At 32.9% G+C, this 19,683-nt stretch overlaps 1 protein-coding gene across 4 annotated transcripts in view; it reads left to right on the top strand.

The window, feature by feature from the left end:
- Positions 1–15,587, top strand: part of DAW1 (dynein assembly factor with WD repeats 1) — a 40,102-nt gene extending 24,515 nt beyond the window's left edge. For all 4 annotated transcript variants that reach the window (XM_031957895.1, XM_031957893.1, XM_031957894.1 and 1 more), the window contains exons 8-14: positions 3,828–3,935; positions 6,227–6,333; positions 8,405–8,507; positions 9,114–9,228; positions 11,613–11,689; positions 12,552–12,714; positions 15,172–15,587. In XM_031957895.1, the coding sequence (XP_031813755.1) occupies positions 3,828–3,935; positions 6,227–6,333; positions 8,405–8,507; positions 9,114–9,228; positions 11,613–11,689; positions 12,552–12,714; positions 15,172–15,206 (708 nt within the window). In that variant the 3' untranslated portion in view covers positions 15,207–15,587. The remainder of the gene's footprint in view (positions 1–3,827; positions 3,936–6,226; positions 6,334–8,404; positions 8,508–9,113; positions 9,229–11,612; positions 11,690–12,551; positions 12,715–15,171) is intronic.
- The last annotated feature ends 4,096 nt before the right edge of the window (positions 15,588–19,683 follow it).

Raw genomic sequence — 19,683 nt, 5'->3', positions numbered from 1 at the left:
AAGAGCCAAGGATGACCAGGATTGTAGAACTTGGTGGGTATTGGTAGCATCAAGAGAAATGGGAGAATCTGGAGGAGGAATGGATTTAGAGGAAAGCAGAATTAATTATTTCAGACATGGAGAGTTTGAAATTCAAGCGTTTTCCAGCAGGCAATTAATGTTGCAAGACTAGAATGCAAGAGAGATCTTAGAATTGTAAACATTTATTTAAATATCATCTATAAGAGATAATGATTGAAGTATAGAGATAAGAGAAAGGAGAGGCAAAAGGATAAAGATCCAGTAAAGAAAGGTGAGAAGGAACATTCACACAGTTATTATCAAGCACCACTATAAGAAGCCTAGAAAAGAGATCACCCTAAAGAAGAGAATGGAAGTCTATAATGTCAAAAGCTGCATAACATTACTAGAATGAGGTCTGAGGAAAGGCCATGGGTTTTTAGCAATAGAGAGCATTAGTAACTTTAATAGCCTTAAAACTAAATTTGTTATGAATAGATTTTGCACTCTAAATATCAGTTGTTCCCTTAAAACTGTGGCCAATTAATTATGTGTTACTTGGCAGCATAATTGTGAATCTTTTACAAGTTGAATAATCACATCTCTGGTTTCTTTTTTTCAGGAATGCCTCAAAAGCTTCTATTTTGTTGAATATCTATTTTTTTTAAGCTCAGGTTTGCCGAATATGTCATTTTGGGTTGCAGTTTGAACTGTTTTTATTTTTTGGAATATATGATTCCTCTTTTTTATAATTTCTTATGAATGCAGAATAACTCTAAGTTACTTCAATTGCCTTTCTTCCATATTTGAAGTTTCTCCTCCTTACTGCATGCAAAGTTTGTCATTATTGAAATTATTATATTCAATCCCTAAAAGTCTTGTAATTTAAAGCATAGTTTCTAACCCCCAAACCCTTGAAAACAATTTATGAATCTCTCCATCATTGCTTTTTGGTCTGTATTCATATATTTTCAATACTTTCCTTCTGTTATTTCCTGTATTATGATGCTCAGATTTTTTGATGATTCCTGGTCTTATATTGTTACCTTTTACCTCTCTTTTGATAATTTTCTCAACTTCATCATTTTTGTTTCAAATCTGTTATACTTTCAAAGCTTATGCTACTTTGAAAAGATTTATCATTATGTATTAAATCTTTTCTATGCTGCTGTTTGTATTTAAATTTTTTAATCAATTTTGCTTTCTTACCTAAATTCTTACCTCATTTCTTATTTTCAGAGTCCTGTTTCACTTATTATTCCACAGTCTCTTAAAGAGTCTACAGGACTGTCTCTTTACATTGGGTTATATTGATTTATTTTCCCTTATATTATAATACTTGTTCAAAATAGAAAAAAATGATATTTTACTCATTTTTTTTGTTTTTATGATCTTCCTTACTAGTTTCATTATATGCTATGCTTTTAGTTTTCTTTCTTTATATTTTGACATTTTAGCTTTTCTCCTATATTAACAGCCACACCTGCCTTTGGGAATCTTTCTTACTCTTAATATTTAATCCCTAACTCTAATTTATAGTTCTCTGAAGTTGGGCCAGAGAGGAACCTCAAGCTACTTGCTTTGGAAGAACAGGGAAGTCCTGATTACTATCTCTGATGGGAATGGGGATAAGACTTTCTACTATTGATATTTCCAATTGTATTTATCTGAGGCCCGATTCATCTGAGACTCTTTCCCCTTTGAGCACCACTTTATCTTGTCTTACTCTTCTCTTTTTCTTTCTCCTCTACTGTTTCTGCCCCTTTTCTTTTTATGGGCTGTGCAAAATCAGTATTGACCATATTTTGTGGAGTAAAGAGTTTTTGAATTATTGTCATTGCTGTGGAGGAACCCATACAACAGGACTCTGGATCCCAAGTTTCAAAACTTTATTTATCCACAGTGTTAGGCAGCTTCTGAAGTCAGTGACAGATGAGAGATATTTATGTCGTCTTTTGTAAATTCCTGAAATATGTTTGCCTTGTGTATTGTATATTGTAGGTTTAGTTTGCTTTAGATCTGGAACATAACTTCTTTATTTTAAAGTTTTGGTGGGGGAGAAACTTGAAATAAAAAATTGTTTTGCCATCTTGTTGATCACTTCAATTATTATCATTTTAATTAACTAATTTAATCAGTAGTTTTTTGTTTTTAATGAACTAATTTATTGAAGAGTGGAATTTCTCATCCTATATCTATTTTTGCATTTCATTTTTCTGGAAAGAACATCATATATGGTGTAGGAATCCCAAGTTGAAATAACTAGCTCTTCTATTTATTATCTTCATGACTTCTCTGGCCAGTATTTTCTCCATTTATAAAATGAGGAGCCTGAACTGGTTGATTTCAAAAGTTCCTTCCATCTCTTGAAACTATGAGCAGATCATATTCTCTGGGCACTTTGATAGTTGTTATTTTTTTTTTTTTCCAGTATACACTTCTCAATTAGACATTGATTTCTTCTTCAATAATTTTGCTAGGGCTATAGCTTGCAATAACTAGGTCAGCATTTACAAGTTCCTTTTTTATCTGTACTTCTCTCTCTCTTCATCTAGCACCTTAAATTTGTGCTTTGTGGCTATTAATGAATTTTTTGACACATGAGAACATATCCCAATATTTCCCCACACAAATGGTCTCAAGAGGGATGAATTGTAATCACTGAGTCAGGTTGAATGAATATAGGATTTATTTGTTGATTCAAGGTCCTTTCCTACTTTTTTAAGTTTGTCTATTTTAGACCTCCCTATCTATCTTTGCCTTTCTGGAATCAATGATTTACTTTTGCTAGACAGGAAGACCACAGAACCTAAATGAGAAAATAGTTGTGCTTAGTGGACAAAATATACCAGAAAAGAATCTGGAGTAAAGGTGTTAGTGAAAGTCTTCTAAATCATTTTAGTTCCTTTATTTGGAATATAAACACAATAATACATAAGTCATTAATGCAGCATATAAGGTGCCCAGGTATTATTCAAATCATCCTTGTGGTGCATTTTGATGCAAATTTGAAGGGGAACAGGTTGTATTTGAATAAAAAGGCTAATTTTAATCAGAACTTCTGATTCTTATTAATTGGGGTGTGTCTTGTAGATAACAGCTTGAGATTCTAAGCAATAATGACTGAAAAACCACATAGCCTATCTTTGCTAGTAGATGAAATAAATACACTAGAAATTGTGTGTTTATATTTATTTGTGTATGTGCAAATATTTTCTGAACCAAGATTCAATTTAGCATAAAAACATCACTGTTAAAACAAAGGCACTTTTAAATTCTTTTTTTTTAACCTCAAAATTGATGTCTTTCTCTTGGATACAAAATTGAATTTCTTTCTTAGGGCTTCTGTCCAGTATATAACATCAGTCACCTAAGAAATAAACACACATTTCTTAGATTTCTTAAGACTGTTTGGGTCAGTCTGTTTCTTTTGGTATTGCTATTGCTCATATGCTCTTTATCTTAATTTTGTTAAATATACCATTTTTCTGTATTATGAAGATCTGCAGTTATTCAGTCAATCTTTCAAAATTCTAGTTAATGACTTTTTTCTGAAGTCAAAACATTTTATGTATCAAGCATTTATTCATAAACAATAATTTGTAACTAATTTAATAAGTAATTGAGTCCCTGTATTCAAGGATTCATGGTAAATTGCTGCTTCATTACTTTCTGTTTACAAGGGGGAGCCCATGTTTCTAAAGTGGCTTTTTTTCCCTTTTTAGGGTAACAAACAAATAACCAGAATGTAATGATGTTATTGAATTTTAAAGCCTTTTCCTAAATGAGCAAACTTGTTGCTGTTTTTTTCCCTTCATGTGATTTAGGTGTGTTTATCATTCAACCCTCAAAGTACATTGATAGCTACTGGAAGTATGGACACTACAGCCAAACTGTGGGACATTCAGAATGGAGAAGAAGTTGTCACTCTAAGTGTAAGCTGATTATTAGTTTACTGAGATAAGTACATTATCAAATATAGTTTGTTTCAGATTCAACTCAAGTAAGCACCTGGTTATATAGAAAGCATTTTACCAAATGTCTGGCATACAAAGCCAAAAAAAAAAAGTAGCTGCCCTCCAGGAGTATTTTCATTTTACTGGACAAGATATGACATGGCCACAAAGTATATATGTAACCAAGGGCCCAGAACCTCATGTTGGGATGTTAGAGGGGCTAGATTTAATATTGAGGGACCCATCTCCTAAATCATGTCTTTGTCTTGTTCTGCTCTTTCTTAAAAATTCTGTAAATCTCAAAATAGACCTTCTATCTAGGTTTTCACAGATGGTAAGAGAATCCCAACTTTTCTGGGAGCCCTTAGGGTAACAAACAATGAATTTTTATTATATTATACTCTTTTCTCCATCTCACAGACAGCATGCAGGAAACATTACACAGTAGTCCATAGACATTGAAACAATTCTCTTTTCCTCTTTGCCAAATTCTTCTTTCCAGACTTGTAACATCACCTATAGTTCAGATTCCCCTCAGAGAGGGAAAAAATTGGATATCTCTAGAGAGACAATCCCCTGACATTCTGGTGAGCTCCTTCTTTATTTCAGAGACCTTTAGTTAGTCAATCAGTACCCTAAGTACTTGGACTCCTCTGAAAAAGAAAATAAATTTTGGCATTGGTTTTTTAAGATATTCCTGTGATTCTCAACTTCTGATATTCCTGTGAATATCATGGCAGGGGATCTTCTGGGGTCATATGCTTGTGAGATCCCACCAATTTCTCATGCTGTCAATTCTCAGACCATATGGATAGCTGCACTTCTCAAAGTGTAGGTTATAAAGGTTCTCCAGCTTTGTGGGTCTCGTTTCAAAATGAAAAAATGGATATACTAAGTTCTGGTGAATCTAAAACAGAGTGAAATGAAAGAAGGCAGGGCCATTTACAATTAGTGATTTTAATTTTCAATACTTTAAAATTCAACACAGCCATTTTCTATTGATTCTATTTAACAGACATTGCTACAAAATTTCCATAACTGCTAGCTTGGATATAAGTAGCAAAATAATGAATCACAATATCTTTTCTTCAGATTAATGCAAATTTTCTACACACATAAAAGAAGAAATGGCAGAAGGGGGAGTACAGAAAATTTTAAAGCTTGCATCCATGGCACTCTCTTTTGTTTTCCTTTTTTCCCCTTTTGCTATTCTACTTTTGATGCTTAGAATCTCGCTTTTTGTTTTTTTACTCTTCCCTGAAGCTTGAAGGAAGAATGGATTAAAAAATAATATTCCACAAGATGAATTAATCACCTAATAATTCATTCCTCCAGTCTGTTCCTGTGTACTATACTATTCAGTAGTCATGTTGATGTAATATTGGCAACAAGTAGAACTATTCAAGCTTGGTGTGATCCCCTGAGATCTTTGGTTCCCCCAGAAATGGTACACAGGCTGAGGAAAAATACAACTGCTATTCAAAGCAAATTTATTTAAATTCTGGACTAAAAAAATAACAATTTTGCTATTTTACTGCTAACCATAAAACCAAGTTTAATTCCATTATTATTTCCCTCTTTCCCCAAGTCTTTTGATTATTCATCTAGATAAAAACCTCCTGTCATTAATTCTTATTATTTTATGGGTCACTGCTTCTTTTCAACAGAAGAGGCAATTAACTTTCCCCATTAATACCTGTGCTTAAAACTAAAAATATGACTTTCACTGCCTTAATGAGTCATATACTGATACTTGCCTATCCATCTGCTTCAAGAGAATTTTCTTTTGTTTTTAAATTATAGAATCAAATGTTCAAAAATTTTAATTTCAATTTTTGAAGCTTATTAAGCCTAAATGGATTCTGAAAGAATATTTATATTTTATTTTAATATGAATTATATATATATATCTAATTTTAAAAACTGTTTCTAATAATAACTTTCTGCACAATTAAAAAGAATAATTATAGCAGTGAGAAAGACTAAAAAGTCACTTGGGTAATACATAAATACAATTAAATGAAAACTAAATATTTAATGTTACAGGACCATGATTTTCAGTTTACAGGTATAATAACTTCTAATTCCATCTTGCAATTAGGGAAACAAAGTGCTCTTAAGACTTAAAGATTTGAAAATCAGACAAAATTCAGTAACGTACCAATTTCTGTGCTTAGATAATCATTTCTATATTTGGGACACTTAAAAGTCAGTGTGGGAAAACTGAAAAGACTTTTACTCATGATGATATATGCTCTATTTTTCTCTAGGGACATTCAGCTGAAATCATCTCCTTGTCATTTAACACCACAGGAAACAGAATTATCACTGGTTCCTTTGATCATACAGTTTCTGTATGGGATGTTGAGACTGGAAGGTATTTAGTTGTTTATGGTATTGAATTGACATACTGCAGCTATTCATTAATTTACCATTAATTTCTGGTTTCTACCATAAAGGACTAGAACACACTGACTCATATATATCTATTTTTCTCTTTAAAAAAAAGTTAAATTAAGTATGTTTAATTAACAATCTCTCCCTCCTCTCTCTCCCACCTCAGAAGAGGGGGAAAAAAAGATAAAAAACCAAAATTTGGTAACAATTGTGTGCATAGCCAAGTAAAACAAAATCTCATATTGGTCATTTTCAAAACTATATATTGCATTCCGCATCTTGAGTTCATTGCTTCTGAGGAGTTGTATAACATGATCCATCATTATTTAAAGAAAATGATGGCTAATCTTTTCATTTTTCAGAATTCTTAAGTTTTTCAAAGTTGTTTATATTTATGATGACATTTATTATATAATTTGTTTTGTTTCTACTCACTGCACTTTGTATAATTTCATATTGTCTCCACAGTTTCTTTTGAAATTATCCCCTTTGTCATCACTTCTGCTATAGTCATATCCCTATACATTCATATATCATAATTTGTTGTCATTTCCAAAATTATAGTACCTCTTTTATTTGTTTCTTTGATACTATAAAAATGCTACAAATATATTTGTAAATAAGGGTTCTTTTCATTTATTCTTTAATATATCATTGGAGAATATTGGAGAATGATATCATTGGGTGAAAGGCCACAACACACTTTAGTGATGTTTTGGACAAATTGATTTCTAGAATGACTGGCCCAATTCACAACTCTACCAATAGTGTATGAATATTCCTTTTCCCCAAAGTCCTTCCAATATTAGTTATTTTGATTTTTTTTGTCATGTTTGCTAATCTAATGAGTATGAGATAGTTTAAATTGCCTTATTTAAGTTTCTTTAATCTGGAGCATTTTTTTCATATGATTGTTGATAACTTGGATTTCTTCCTTTGAGAACTGCCTATTTATATGTTTTGACCATTTATCAATTGAGGGAATAGCTTTTATTTTATTTTTTTGATAAATGTGAATATATATTTCTTATTTATCTTGGAAATTAAACTTATCAGAGAAACTTTTTCCTCAAATATTTTCTCTCTTCCCCTCATGTCCCCCAATCTCTGGTTAACTGCTTCCCTTAACTTCAACTGTGTTGGTTTTGTTTGTGCAAAACCTTTTTATGTAATCAAAATTGTCAATTTTATCTTCAGTGATCCTCATTATCCCTTGCTTGACCCATTTTTCCTATGAATTCCCTGTTGACAGAAATATCTATCTTCTGTAAATTATTGAAATAATGTAAAGTTGAAAAAAATGAACACAGCATAATGGTTTCATTTGGTTTTATATCATCAATTTTAATGGATTTTTAGTAATATCAACATCTCGAAGATGAACACACACAGATTCACCAAATTTGATTTGATTTCAGTTTTTTTCTAGTTTTTATTTTTGTCTTAATAATAAAGAAATTAAGCAATTTATCTGATTTCCATTGTAAAAGGCTTGGCTGCAAATTCTAATTCTAATTTAGGCCCTTCTAATCTGAAGGGCCTAAATAGCAAGGAATTGTTCAACACACTTCTACCAAAAGGAAAGAAGAGAAACAAAGGGCCTCTCTATGCCACAAATTTATTATTCATTCTCTGAATAGGCAATAGTTCACTAATCATGCATTAGGATATTTTCCACTTTCAGGATTTTAGACTGACCCCATTATTTTCACAAGTCTCCAGCTCTTTCAGAGATGAGGGGACTCTTTTTGTCATCACTGTCATTATTAATATTTTTTGATTTTTTTATACTGCCTATCAAACCATTGCCATTACTAACCATTTCATTAAGCCCAAAGTTCATTTTGGGATCCACATGAAACAAAGACTTTGGAATTCATCAGCTTTTCCTTTGACTAAGGTGTCACCATGTTCACTTAGATCATGGCCATGTTAAAAATCACAAATGTTGATCTTTTTTGCAACAGCTTAAATGTCTGGAATTGGCATTATTTAATAAGCCATGAATTTTCACTTTTCTTCTTTCTTTCTTTCTCTTTTTTTTTTTTTAGGAAGGTATATACTTTAATAGGTCATCGTGCAGAGATTAGTAGTGCCTTATTCAACTGGGATTGCTCTTTAATTTTAACTGGATCGATGGATAAAACATGCATGGTGAGTTAAAGACCTTTTGCTAATAAATTCATTGTCTGTCTGTGTGCTAAACTTTCATAATAAGACATTATTAAATTTGGAAGCCAAAAAAGTGAATTTTAAAGATGTATTTCCTTTTCTTAATAGTAAATGATGACTATGTGTAAACCAGTGGCATTAATGAATTTTTACCTTTAAGATTTCTTCTGTCTGAAATTTTTTCTTGTCCTTCTAAGGGAAAATGGAAAATTTGATAAAAATATAATCAAGTAAGCTAGCATCATTTTCATTTTTTAAAAAATCAGGAGAAATATTTAAAATAATATATTTTACTATGCTTCCTAATCTTGAAAGTATAACATAATGGATTGTGAATTTAGACTGAACTTCACTATTTAGCTGGTGCACCTCTGGATTTGTTTGAGGGCAACTGGCTGTAAGAGAGGCATATGTGGCCATGGAATGGAGGAAAGCTAACTGCAGGATCAAATTCATGATCTAAAGATTAGCACAGTGTTTCAAATAACTGAGCCCCTCTACTTAAAATTACATCTTAATAATGCTTTTGAATTTGACTTTATATAGTTTTCTTAAATAGAAATTCATGTTTTTCACCCTATATTGCAGCTCTGGGATGTTTTGAATGGAAAATGTGTTGCAACTTTAACAGGTCATGATGATGAAATATTAGATATCTGTTTTGATTATACTGGACAACTTCTTGCTACTGCTTCAGCTGATGGTAAGTAACTGATAATATATTTTACTTAAGCTTGCTATTACTCTGTATCTGTGAGTCCACCATTATAGAAGCTTCTTCCAGTATTATAACTTTAGCAACTAAACTACTCATGTATATAGTTTCAGAGAGTTGCCAAGACCATTGAGAGGTTAAGTAAGTTGTAGATGGTCACTAAATCAGTCACTCAGAGGCAATATTTGAACCCAGGCATTTCAGATTCTCAGGTTAACCTTCTATTGACTCTTCCCTGCTGTTTCTTGTGATGTTCTAAGCACAGTTGCTTATTTGGTGGGTGATAAAATATGATATAACAAGTAATAAAATACTAGAGGAAAAAATAAGCAAATGATGAATTTTTTCCCCCTAAAGATAGTATTTTTTTCACTGATAGGATTATAATATTCCCTGATGCAAGTAGGGAAGTGCACTGATGGGATCTTCTCAGCCTTAAGTGAGCCTTTTGTTGAACAGGTCTCTTGTTCAAATGGACTTTTGATTATAATAGCCAAGTTATGTTAAATGCTTGAGGTTATATTTCCCCTATAAAAGATCTGATCATTGTGTAGATCTTCCCTAAATCTTTGTTAGGATTATCACACCATGGGGATAGTCTTGCCATCTTTCTTCTTATTAAAGCTAATTCTTTTTAGGATTCTAAATCCCTTCTAGGATTAGCCTGCTAGTTGATGATGTAATCCCCTTCCCAAATGTAATCCCCTTCCCCAGCTAACCTCTTTTTGGGGTTAGTCTACTAAACTTCTCTATAGATTTAGCCTCTCAGTCAATGAGATTCTCCCACCTCTTCCCTTTAATGTTTTTTTCTTCATGCTTAATTGTAAATTCCACTAGGGAACTTGTCTTCCCATTATTTATTCTTAAAACCCCCTTTTTTGTTAACTCAAGTGTGCTATTTGCATAATAAAATAGCAAAACTTTTGTAAAATTTAAAAATTTTTAAAAATTAAATTAAATTTCAATTAATTAAATTAATTTGAAAACTATTTTTATTTTATTTAACCATTCATTCATGTATTTATTTATTCATTTGTTTGTTTATGCTGAGGCAATTGGAGTTGTGACTTGCCCAGTCACAAAGCTAAGAAATATTAAGTGTTTAAGGCCAGATTTGAATTTTTTAATGTGAATTTCTTGCCCTTACTTTACAGATGTCTGTGAAGTAGATAGAAGGCATTTGCTAGTCAGAAAGACTCTTGGGGCTGCTTCTAATAAGTACCTGGCCACAAGCCAATCATTTAACCTCATTAATACTCCACATTAATACTCCTCCTTACCTTTGCCTTCTGTCTCTGGTTTCTTCAAGACTTATCTCAAACTCCAATTGAGAGAGAGGTTTTTGCTGGTTTCCCCAACTCCCGGTGCCTTCCCTCAGAGATGATCTTCCATTTGTTATTTATAAATTCTGTGTACATTATTATTTGCCCGTGGTTTTCTTCCATTAGATTGTAAGCTCCTTGAGGACAGGTACCTACCTGTGTTTTTGCTTTTCTTTGTATCCCAGCCCTGTGTTTTTGCTTTTCTTTGTATCCCAGCACTTAGCTCAGTGTCTGGTGTCTGTAACTCGTTAACACTTAATAACTGACATAATTCTTTTTTTTTTTTTTCCAACTCTTGCCTGTGTTGGAGTTTGAATTCAGCTGTGAGGACACAGGAGGATGTGTTTATACTTTTACCCAGCCTTGACTTCCCTGACTTACTAACCTGCAGACCCAGTTAGCAAGTGACTATCACTACTCTGTACTGTCATTACTTAACAGGACCACCCATCTCTCCCTGAACCCAGTTCACTCAGAAACAAGCTACATTCTGTTCTCTGACTTCTTTACTTGCTCCCGATGCTCTAGAAATAAGGCAGTTTTAAACATTGCCTCAACCTATGCAAATAGCACCTTGATATATTAGTCATTTGTTTCCTTGTACTAATTGAAGGCATGGAGGCAGAAGGAGTCAGGAGCCAGTCATCTGGACGTTTGGCCCATTCAGTACTGGCCCATTAAGTTTTGTACTAAACACTGACTTCTTTGATCTCTCAAGAAATCAAATGAAGAATTAATGATGTTTGCAGAGCCTTTCATGGGCTTTTATGCTTAGTTGGTGGGGCATTTACCATCAAAACTCCTCCTCAATATGCTGTTTTCTCACTTCTCTGGTATAAAGTTAAAGAAATGGATAAAATTTATCAGAATCCATCTACTAATTTGTAGGTGTAGGGTATAAAGGAAGGTAGGACCCCTTTGATATGTGGAATATAAGGGTTATTGGTTATTTTTTTTTTTTTTTTTACATTCCAACACAGAAGTTTACAAAAACAAAAATCAGATGCTCACACTCAGTTCTGAATATGTGTATTTTTTCCTTTGATAAAGGAACAGCAAGAGTTTTTAGTGCTGCTACAAGAAAATGTATTACCAAATTAGAAGGTCATGAAGGTGAAATTTCAAAGGTAAGTTAGTTTCTCCTTTTACAACTATTTAGTTAGAATTTATATCTTTTGAGAATAACCTAGCTAACCCAAAGAGCCATATATCTTAAATGAGTTACTTAAATAAAACTCCTAAGGTATAAAGAGACTGAAATTTACTACATGTATTTTATGTGGTAAATTTCAGTCTCTTTATACCTTAGGAGTTTTATTTAAGTAACTCATGGTATTTTATGGTACACATTTTTTAATAAGTGTATCCTCAAGGAAGACATGATGGTTGAAAAGTAAAATCAATTTTCCTCCATAATATAATATTCATGTCAGCCACAGAAAATTATTTGCACAGCAATAAAGAATTGAAAATAAAGTAGTTAACTTAACAAATGGGGAATAGCTAAAGAAATTGTGATCTGCTGGAGTAATAGCCCATTACTGCTATGAATATGTTGTTGTTTATCCTTCTTTCTCCAAGAGAACCATGACATCAGGGAGGTGATGCTGTGATATTCAAGTGAATTGGATTGATGTGAGGGGGGGCTGAGCAAGATCACCTTGATTGAAATCACCATATAGCTATATAGTATAATGTTGTCTATAATATTTTACATTAAAAGAAAACATAGGAAAAATATGGGAAATAATTTTATAGAGCTCAAAACTACATATACAATTGTTTTCACTGTTCATTGTAGCCTTGGGTTTGCCCATATTTAGATGATCAAAATATATCTTAGAAAGACATTTGAAAACAGTACATGGACTCTAGAATTCTACACCCTCCATCCTCACTCTCCATCTTAGAATGTTGTTATTAGAAATATTGTATGCTTTTCCATTAGTAATATTTGAAAAATATTTTTTTTTCCTTTTTCTTTTTCAGATTTCCTTCAATCCTCAAGGAAATCGTCTTCTGACAGGCAGCTCTGATAAAACAGCTAGAATATGGGACTCTCACACAGGACAGTGCCTCCAGATTCTAGAAGGCCACACAGATGAAATCTTCTCTTGTGCTTTCAACTATAAAGGAAATATAATCATTACAGGTAAGTTAAGAATACAAATCATTGATTTAATTTTAAAATAAGTTTTCATTATCAATCAGGATTGTGGTGTGCTTGACTTGAAATATATGGCTTATTTCCAAGAGGAACTAGCTAAAATGCCTTTCCCATACCTTCATGATATGGCATTTTAATTTCTATTAGTCAGCTAAAGTGCTGATTTAGAAAAAAGTTTCATGACTGGTTATGACATTGAATAATGTTGTATAAACTATTTACAAAGCAAATTTCCCTGACGTAAAAAAGTTAGCTTATCCTAACTTTTACCAGATACTTAAATTACATTTTTCATTAGTTTCATTGATCTTTCTCAAATTTCATTAATCTTTATCAAAATTCCATTAATCTAACAGGAATTTATTACTGATGCTGAGACTATTCTCTGAAGTAGTAATAATGTAACTGGGTTAGCATCTAGCCTCACAGATAGAACAAGCAGACAGTCTATCTTGTATGCTTTAGGGGCAGGTGCCAAACAACCTTCCAGTCCATATCACATTTTATAAATGAGGAAACTGAAGCTAAAACACTTTTCTGACTTGCCCAGACCTTCAGACCAGGCTTTCTAAATCCAGGTCCTTGACTCCTCCAATTAGTCATGTAATATGAATGTGAATTAGTTTATCTGGAGAGTAAGAGAAAAAGATCTAGAAAGGGTCAATATATTTATGAAGAAAAGTAATGTTAGGACAAATGGGAGTTCGGATATATCTCTTCACTATGGCATCCAGGCCATCTCGCACTGTCTGCTCTGGTGGGATGTATGTGGTGAGTAAAGGCCAGCCTTTGCTTCATGATTCCTATTTTTTTTTTTTTTTGGCTGAAGCATTTGGGGTTAAGTGACTTTGCCCCAGTGTCACACAGCTAGGAAGTGTCACATTCGAACTCAGGTTTTCCTGACTTTAGGGCTGATGCTCTATACACTGCACCAACTACCTGTCCCCTACTTGTTTTTTTTTTTTTTTTCTCAATTTTTACTAACCAACTGGTTTCAATGGAGTAGGGAGTTCCCAATACAGAACTTCTCCCAATGTACATCAGCACTTTCTCTGCAACTTTTAGTCTTAGAGAATTGTCTGGGTCCATATATCAAAACTGGGACCTGAACGAAGCTCTTCCTTATTCCAAGGCTGGTGGCACATTCGCTAATCGTTATTAAACTAGTTAAAATGTGAGCAATTCAAACAAGGTTTTCTCTTTTTATTATTTTGAGGCAGGGACACACAGCTAGGAAGTGATTAGTATCTGAGGCTGAATTTTGAATTTGAGTCCTCCTGACTCCAGGGCCAGTGCTCTACTCATTGTACCTATTTAGCTGCCTCTTATTACTTTGATTTTAAAAAACCAAAAAATTTTAATACATTTTAAAGTCCAGAATTCATTCAGAGCAAGCATTGGCATAGATATATAACCACAGGTGAATTTCTTTGAAATGGGATTTAATCTCCTTAATCCCTATACTTATTGATCTCTGTCAACTTACTTAGTTATGGGACATTAGGGATCATTCTTTATTTTATCAGGTTTTGAAAATTACTAGTGACTGATATTGCCTTTGAATTGAGGGTTTTTGTACATTTAAACCAAAGATGTGCTTTACAGAAAGATCCTTGTCTGTGGAGCTAAGCAGAAAAGAAGTCTTGACCACTAAAGCCCCTGATTTTATATTTTAGTATACAGGTTTGATCTATTGCTACCAACTAATAATTAGCCTTTGGGAAGGTGATATGGTCATTTCATCTTAATGAGATAGTTTTTTCTGCTCCTGTCCTAAGGATAGTTTTGGTTGTTTGGGTATAAAGATGAGAGAAGAGTATACTAGGTGTCTTGGACCTTCTCTGGTGGGAAAGAAAGGCTTAGGAGAGACCACGGTAAAACTAATTCACAGGTAGGTAAGATCAAGAACATATGGAAGAGAATGATTCTCTCTTTGGAAATTAATCATATCTAAGAGGGTTATAGAAAAACACTGAAGGTTATATTGATTAACACCATGCATTTTGTGAGAACACTGAATTTAAAATTCAATCAATGTTGAGCATGGACTAATAATGATAATAACTAACATTTCTATAACACTATGTGCCAGGTACTGTGGTAAGTACATTGTATTTAGAAACTCCTTTAATCCTCACAACTATCCAGAGAATTAGTAGGTGCTATTATTCCCACTTTACAGATGAAGAAACTGAAGCAAATGGATTGTGACTTAAAGTTAATACAGTTAGTAAGTGTCTGAGGCTGGATTTGAACTCAGATCTTCCTGATTCCAGTCTAGGAAGTTCTATTCCATTGTGCCATCTAGCTATACCCTGATGGTGGTATTTAGTAATATTCAATAATTCATCATAGATAAGAAAGTTTAAATTGTAAAAGATAACAAGAACATAAACTTATTAAAAGTAACAATAAATAATAATAATGTCATTTATATTACAGGTAGCAAGGATAATACCTGTAGGATATGGCGCTGACTTGTGAAATCTGTATTCAAGAACACAAGCTTTTCAAAATGCAAGCAAGATTTTCTGATGCATCATTTACTTTCTCTTTTCAGTATTTCTCCAAAGCAGGCTACTTACATGTATTGTATTTAGCTTGACAGGTATGACTAAAAAGACTGAATAAGTAGGTTTGGTAGTTGTGTGTATGTTATTGGATGGGAATTACTGAAAACAACAGACGAATGGGATGTTTTGACATGGGTTCTTTCTTTCTTTTTCTTCTTTTTTTTAAAAAAAGTTATGAATGGTATCATGTTACTGTTCAATGAAAACTAGTAGCTGAGTCCCTCTAAGATTCTGTTTTCAAGGACCATTGTAATGCTTTGTTTAATAAAATTTTTAAAGAAAACATCATATGTGTATTTCCATAATATTTTATTGGGGAAAGATATTGCTTTGAAAGTAGGGGAATTTTATTTACAGTTAAGAGTTCAGGGATCCTGCAAATAACAATAGGATTGTCAGACTATAGAGAGCAGGGATTTCCAGCCTTTAGATTTCTTTTTAGGATCATACAAATATAAAACTAGAATATCCTTCATTATTAAGTAAACATACTCTTTATTGACAGTGTTTCGGTAAAAATATAGGAAGGTTTCTCTGTATAGACATAGTGAACAAAATTTGAGATGTGTGACATTAAAAGCTAGATGTTTAGGTCAGTTATCCAGAGATATAAGCTCAAGGATATAAAGAGTCATCAGATGAGTTCTGTTAAAATACAAAGTAGAATCCTAATAAAATCATTTGTATTGTAGTTCCATAGCAGCTACTTAGCAATTTCTATGCCATTAAAAAAACAAAGCCTACATTAAGACAAGTGACACACAAATATAAAGATAAGAATATTGAAATATCTCATCAAGGAAATTTTAAATTAGCAAATTAGGTAAATACCTACAGTAAGAAAAATTTCTCACTTTACTTCATTTCTTCCCTTGATAGAGTGGAAGCAACTTGTTTAATTGTTTATATATCCTTAGAGTACAGAGTACAGAGTACAGTGCCTGGTTTGTAGTAAAATTCACTAAACGCTTTATCTAATCTAATCTCTATTTTTAAAAGTGCTATGAGCAGTTTTTTTCAGGAAAAATCAGATTTCAAAGAGACTGGGTTTTCTTTATAATGTGACATTTTAGAGAATCATCTGATTTCTCATTGAGAGATAAAAACAACTGCAATTTAACATATCAAAATGGAAATTTCTTTCATTTTGTCAACAATTCACAGCTGGGAAATCGAACTCAAATTTGAAAGGAACTTTCTGGTTGAAAGAGAAACAACTTGAACAAAATCATTTTGCTTCCTTTTTACATCTTTCATTTCCACACTAATCACACTGTACTTCCTACCCTGCCCATCCCTCTTTCACACACTTTTTATATTCCATTCAAATTGACCTAATTGTTCTTTGTTATATATGAAATCCCATGTCTTTGCTCCCAAACTGGGAATGACCTCTCTCTTCAGCTATACTTTTAGAAAAACCCTACTGACACTTTTTATCAGTTAACTTCCCAGGGTCTATTGTCTTGTTTAAAAATTCTGTCTCTTAGTTTTAGGGTATATTGTGGATAGATTATTGGGCCTGGAGTGAGCAAGAATTATTTTGAATTCATATATTCCTAACTCCCCCTATATTCCCTATATGGGGTCATTTGTTTCCTGTCTCAATTTACTTTTTATTCACTTTTCCCTTTTCAGATTGGGGCTCCAAAGTTTTTTTCCCCAAGGTAAAAAATGGGAGTAGAGATAAATTAAGGATTTAATTTTCCATGTCTATCAAGCCTGGGTTGACTGTAAGCTGGAACAATCCTTCATCCTTACATTTTTCCCAAATGTGTTCCTAACTTCTAGGATGTAGACCACACCATACAATAGCCTAGAAACAATAGCTGAAGAAGAAAAACAATTAGAATCATTTCACATTTATTATGTGCTTGGAGCTATGATAATTCGGTTAAATATTAAGTATCTCTTTAGGATGCAACGTATTAGCCATTTGAGACAAAATCTTGTCCTTTTGGATCTTAAGAGTCTACTTGGGTATCTGAAACTTGGAAATCTCAGAGAATTTGAAGAGCAGTCCAGAAGTTGATCTAGTATTAACTTGTTAACCTAGTGCTACCTTCTGGTGGAATTTAGTGTTACTTTTCTTTAGTATGGGAGCTCCTCCAATCTCATTCCTCAAGATGTCAGCTAATTAGAAACTCTGATTCTAGGTAGCACTATGTCTAAACCAAAAAAGTGTCACTCATTCACAGTGGTTTCTTATGTCAGAAGGACCAGTGAAAAAGTACATTAAATTCCTTTTTAAAATTCAAAATTTGATGAGGGGTTGGCAAAGAGATAAATTAGAAAAGCTCCCTTCAATATGTAGAAACTCATTTTCTCCCATCCTTAAAAAATAAAGAATATTATATTTATACTACGCAAAGATAAGCAAATAACAAGCACTAAATGTCTACTCTTGTGTCAAACACTGTGCACAAAGACAAAAATGAAATTGTTTTTGCCCTTAAGGCTATAACAGAGATAACATATAAGCAAAGGGTCTCTTGTTCACTATCCTAGAGCCAGACCAGCTTTGTTCTCCTCCTTAGGTTTCTAGGGCTGCCCCTTTCTGTAATGCTGTTGACTTTTTATTGTGCTATTGCCCTGTTAGCCACCAGTGATTAGCTTGCCAGCTCCATTTATCTAATATCTAATTATATTATCTATTTGTCTATCTATATCTAATATCTATAATCTAATATATCCATATATAATATCTAATATCTAATTAGCTTATACTGAAGAATATTTATTTCACAGGTATGGCAAGAACAGAAGTATAAAATATTTGCCTCTAATGCTGAAGTGTCATAGTCCTCCTTATAATGTATTGGTCTATGGAGAGACCTAATATAGTTTCTCCATAGTGTTGATTTCACCAAGTTCATGTCCAAATGAAGAATAATTACTGGATGAACCCTCATCTCACAACTGAGCTGGCTCCATAGCTCCTAGCTTCGCAGGTCTCAAAACAGGACCCAGCTGGCTGCAAATCTCAACAAAGATTATACTTCTATATCTGCTGGTGGCTCACCATCCCGAACTCTTCAGATTCATAAAGCTGTAATCATTTCACCTCCTTCACATAAAATGAAAGAACAAAGACGAAACCCAAATGGAACAAAGCATGGAGTCACGGACTCCACCTTAGAACCCTGAGAAAAAGTTAGGACTCAGAAAAAAAGGATCTAGTCTTTCAAATGCCCCCAGATATAGACAAAATCTTTTCATCACAGGGTTAGTAGAATAGAACCACTGGTTGAACATCTGCACCTACCCCACAGGTCTCCTGTGCCTTTCCATTTCATGTCATTGGAAAATTGCAACTATGGTGACATATGTATCTTAAGTAGAGACCAGGTTTAATGGCTAATTCCTTGATATAACTATATTAAGAATATATACAAAATGAATAGAAGGCAAATTTGGGATGGGGAGAAGAGTTGGGAAGAGAAGTTTTCTTTGTGTAGTTTTCATCAGTATTATTGAAAATTTTTAAATGACTTATTTCTTGTTGGGAATAAAAATGAAGTTGATTCTCAATGCAGAACTGCAGCAAGCTGATGATCCAATCATTCTTGCAACATCTTTGGCTCAGATTTTCAAAATTTCTCAACACTTGGGGATTTTAAAGCATTACCATTAAAGCTCTTCCAAATTATTTTGGAATATCTGTCAGAGAAAGATATCAGTATGCTAAGCAAGGTGTTGGAAACCATCAGTCACTGTCTTATTAATTACATCTCATATTCATTAGAAAGCAGAAGGCTTTAACAGTGAGATTTTTATAATCTGGAGTTGTTTGGCAGAAGACAAGTCTCATATGCTGGAGTACTACAGATTTCGAGGTGACCTATGTAATGAGAATTGTGACAAAAAACTGCACCTAATTAAGGGGAACCTTTTGTGTAACTCTTTCCATTAGAAAGTGGGGATAGTTATCAAGTATTACCTGGGTGTATGGAAGATTTCATTATTCAATATTATCTTTATCCATTATAAGTCTAATTATAAGTCCAACAGTTCATTTATTATATGATTATTTTTAAATATAAATTTTAATTTAAAATATTTAAATATAAAAGTTAAATATAAACAAATTTAACAAATTTGAAAGGAACAAATATATATGGTCACTTTTTCTCATTCTGTTACTTGGATTGAATTGGAGCATAAGAGTTGAGGGAACTGATAATTCTGTACAGCATCTTCCTGCTGAAATAAATATGAGCTTTATCTCTGAACATTTTATCCCTTTCAACTGCATTCTAATCTAATAAAAATGAGTCAAGATTTTAAAGTAATACATTGAATAAAACGACTTACTCTCTATTAAAAAAAGGATTTTTAAAGAATCAGATGCTCCTGTAATTTTTACTTTGTTCCTTTGTCT

The sequence above is a fragment of the Sarcophilus harrisii genome, chromosome 3 (assembly GCF_902635505.1).
Source record: "Sarcophilus harrisii chromosome 3, mSarHar1.11, whole genome shotgun sequence".
NCBI lineage: Eukaryota > Metazoa > Chordata > Mammalia > Dasyuromorphia > Dasyuridae > Sarcophilus > Sarcophilus harrisii.
Note: the sequence above shows the minus strand (reverse complement) of the source record. Positions and strands in the feature narration are given on the sequence as shown.